The sequence below is a fragment of the Limulus polyphemus genome, unplaced genomic scaffold (assembly GCF_000517525.1).
Source record: "Limulus polyphemus unplaced genomic scaffold, Limulus_polyphemus-2.1.2 Scaffold1545, whole genome shotgun sequence".
Taxonomy (NCBI): domain Eukaryota; kingdom Metazoa; phylum Arthropoda; class Merostomata; order Xiphosura; family Limulidae; genus Limulus; species Limulus polyphemus.
This window is the reverse complement of record NW_013667155.1, coordinates 108,049-112,390: the sequence shown is the minus strand read 5'-3', so window position 1 is coordinate 112,390 and position 4,342 is coordinate 108,049. Positions and strand designations below refer to the sequence as shown.

The following is a 4,342-nucleotide window of genomic DNA, read 5'->3' as shown; positions in this document are numbered from 1 at the left end:
CCAACAGCCGAGGCACTTGAAATTCTTTTAGGCACGATTAGAGTAAATTAATCTATGAGACCTTGGGTGTGGTCAAATACATCAATCTAAACGGTTTGGCCTCCTGAGTCCAAAACTGTAATTAGATCTTAAATTAGTCAAGAGATGATGGAGCTAAAGGTTTGTACATGGAAGAAGAAGAAGAAGAAAAAAAAAAAAAGAATTTTTGATAGAGTACTTATACTAAAGATTTGTTTGTGAGTTTACTGAGTCCATCTGACTCAGATACTGATTTCGATTACAAGGTGATTTTAGTGTTAAGAATAAAATGCTTTTCACTTTAGTTTTCATATTTCATTAATTTAGCCTCTAGAAATCTCCAAAATGAATAACAAGTTTTTCAGTAAAACTATAATTTACCTATTATTTTCTCTACCCTAACACTATATGCAGCAAAATCAACAGTGTAGGGTAAAATGAAAAGTTGAAAAATTTGAAATTATTCATTTTCTTTCTAGAATGACTGAATATTGTAATAGACAATTATATGCTATTTATTCTTACAACCACAGCTAATACTTTTAAAATCTGAATGTTAAATTAGATTTATTGTTTTACAGCTACACTTAAGTATTGCAAAAGCAACTTATCATAATGGGGCAGCTTGATAAAGTAAGCATGGTCAAATCATAATCACGATTCAAACATAGCCCTGCATGTGCACTTGCTATCATAAGTAAATTTTTTAATTTAATTCTTTTTCCCTAAAAGTTTTCTTATCAAACCTAGCATTTCTAATTTTTACATTTCAGTTACATTCATAACAACAATAAAAAAATACACATAAAAATAAGAAATTCAGTATGTACGTGTAAACTCTTGCACTTTTTCAAGTTTTTGCTCTTAAGTCTCAACAAAACCATGCATTTCTGGAAAAGTTGTTGGGATTACATACAGTAATTTATATTTATTTCAAATATGTAACTTATGACACAATATATTAACATTTAAAAAAACAGTGTCATAAAACTGGCTTTCTAACTACTCTGTAAATAGGTTAAAATTAATCTGTTAACTGGTCAAGGTAATTTTGGCAATAGCAAACAATGATACTAACACCATATAATTAAAAACTGTCATCAGAACAATTTAGCCTCATAAAAAAATTCAATAAACTAAATATCAGAGAGAATTACTGACATTTTTTTGAAAGACAGGATATGATAGGAGGGTGTGGCATGTGGATTTGACTTTCTGGTTATGTCTCAGTCAAGCTAGAAGACTGAAGGCTATAAGCTTACATTATGGCTATGCAGTATCTATATCACAACTGTGTAGTTTGTAAAAAACTCAAAAGATCATATACATGTAAAAGAAAAATCTAACATGGACAATTTGTAATGAAGTGTCACGTGATAAAAAGTGAAAATTGAGAATTTATTCAAATATTTCCTTTTGAAACTAAGAAGTTAAAACTTAAATAACAACTTGAATTATAAACATTTTAATGCCAAGTTTATTTACATTCATACATTGATATTAAAAACAAATATATAAAAACAAAAAAGTATTTGAACAAACTTCACAGGTAATATTTCAAGATCATATACACAGTGTAAAATGAGTGCATTAGATTGCTAATTGAACATCAAACATTTTTATGACGAGTTACTGTATTAAGTGTAAAATACACATTTTTTTTTCAATCACTCTATTCATGTTATGATACAGAAATAAAGCACTCATTAGACTTACTTCAGAGGGGAGAGCAAAATTTCCATGTACTCAGGGGGGTAAATTTCTTGAGATTTTAATTTCTGCATTGAGTTTGTTCCATTTGCATTCTGCAGACCTTGAAATTCCTCTAACTGATGCCTATCAACTGATTGCTGAGAAGAGGAGCAATAGCTAGTTCTTTCTAAGGTGTTTCCAATATGATTAGTAGATGGGTAACTGATATTCGATTCTATAACAACAATAAAAAAGTAGCATTTAAAAAAATTTAAACAGTCTGGAAAAACCTGACTTTAATGCTAATGGATATTAACAAAAGTCAGTTCAACTTCTTAAAACACACAAACAATTTCTATATTGAAAGCTATAAACCTATGTCTTGGGAAGTGGGTTTCACCACTGAAAAAAAATTAACAGTATTCTTCAATGGATTCTTTAATACGTACTCATTATTTTCATTAACACTATAATATTTAAGAAACAAATGATCTGTGAACTAGAAAGCCACAATGATAAATATTTGATGAGGAAAACCATTTACACTTATAATAGTTCTTGGATTTATTGCCATGTTAGAAAATTAAATTTAAATTGGATGCTTGAAAAAAAAATTTAAAAACTTGAAAACTTGGCTCAAGTAAATGAAATCAAAGGTGTCCAATGTAGTTCACCAGATACAGAAATGATCTTGAGAGGTAAACATTCTTTATAACTGAGAAAAATTTGCTAATAAGACCATTTGTTATAATTATTAAATAATAAGCAAGATTTCTAATTATCATTATGCTACAACAACAAACTTCAAAAACACAATTAAATAAATACAACTAAACAAACACAAAGAAAACTGTACATTTGGGTTATTTTCAGGCCTATGGAAGTGAAACAGAATCTAACTTCAAGATTTTATGATGCCCCTTTAAAAAGTTGTCATAGAAATTTAGCACAAGCATCTGTAAAAATTACCAACAAACAATGAAATCTAAGCTTGACATCAGAGTACCTTAGTAACCTGGTACAGTGTTTTCAGAATATCAAAATGTTCTGATGCAAAATCATGTACCAAAAATGACATATTTAGAAAAACATTTACATGCCAACAAACTTTTTCCATACATTCAGGGGTCATAATAATAGGGTTTCTCGTCATCCAAAATGACCAATGTTTACCTCGAGGTCTTTCCAGGGGACAACCTGGCATAGACCATTATTCATGGAATTACAACATTACTAAATAACATGTCCCTGGAGGAAGTGATTATTATTTCCAATAAAATATTTTTGAACATTTTTTTGCCTTTTGTCTTGTGCAATATGCTGCTCTAAACAAATATGATGGACAACATGCAATGGAAAACAGCCATGAACATTTGGCTCTGCTGAAAGAAACCAGACCATGAATACAGTTCCGTACTTGCCAACAGATGTCACTGGATTGAGTAACTCCTCACTTTCATTTCATTTTTATTTGAGTGTGTTTCAAGTTTCCATAACATTTTTTTAAAGACCTTGCAAAAATGAGTAACTTCATTTAACACAGACAGAATGAGACTCTTTGCAAACTGTTGCATTGATTAACATTAAATCACCTTTGTGAATATATGTGCCTCATTGCTTTTAATTCTTAAATTTACAGCACAAAAACTTCTTAATGTATAAATTATTGAAAACAATTAGATGTTTTCTCTTAAAATATTAAAGTTCATCTTTTTTCTTCCAGTCTGCTGGTGTTGAATTGCGTTACTGTACATCATACCCCCAATATAGGCCTAATTAAAATAAAAAGATAAGTGAAACATACAAATCAAATGACCCACCCATTAAGAAATAGAAAACAGAGCAATTTCTAGATAAGTGGATCTGCTTGTAGATCTCAAAACACTTTGTAACTGGTTGATCATCATCACAGCTTGATTCAATCAAGAAACGTTAGATCAGTAACATTCACTTGTTTTGTGCAAATGCCAGCAAGACCACCAGAAACTTCATCCCTCCCAAAAGTTGTACTTTGAATGGATGAAAAAAGAAAGACTGACATTCATATCTTACATTACTCATAAGGGAAAACCTTAAGAGGTAAAATGAAAAAATCTGGATTTTTGGGCTCATTAACCCTATCACCACGGGTATCCTTTACTGCTCATGACACAAGGTTTTTGTGTCTTACATTCAGTAACTACAAAATTAAATGTAAATTATTCACTATAAAATTGTCATTGCTCAGGCAAACTATACTTTTTATAACCTTCAATTTTGTTTGGTTACAGAACTATCAAATAGAAAACACCTGCCACACCCACCTGTCACATCCTCTCTTTCAGGATTTGTTAATAGTTCTCTCTTACATTTAATTATATATTACCTATAACCAATAGAAACCCAATGTTTACATCTGTCAAATGATGTATTATATTACATTGTGTTCTGAATAGATAATCATCAACTTCACTAGTAATACAACTTTGGTTCCCATGGAAACATTTCTATCCCTGACACTGTATAGCTTAAATCTTGTTCTTTAAGTACACCTCAGTCAAAATATTGTACATGAATGGGATTGTAATGGAGGAAAAAAGCTATAGTTAAAATATGTTTAATAATGGCTGGAGACGGCTTGAATGGATAATAA

General features: G+C 30.3%; 1 protein-coding gene across 1 annotated transcript in view; it reads right to left on the bottom strand.

The window, feature by feature from the left end:
- The window catches only part of LOC106464029 (myb-related protein A-like), a 56,835-nt gene that overhangs the window by 16,925 nt on the left and 35,568 nt on the right, over nt 1-4,342 (bottom strand). The window contains exons 7-8 of the mRNA XM_022391678.1: nt 3,470-3,482; nt 1,735-1,945 (exon numbers count right to left, since the gene is read on the bottom strand). Of these exons, the coding sequence (XP_022247386.1) occupies nt 1,735-1,945; nt 3,470-3,482 (224 nt within the window). The remainder of the gene's footprint in view (nt 1-1,734; nt 1,946-3,469; nt 3,483-4,342) is intronic.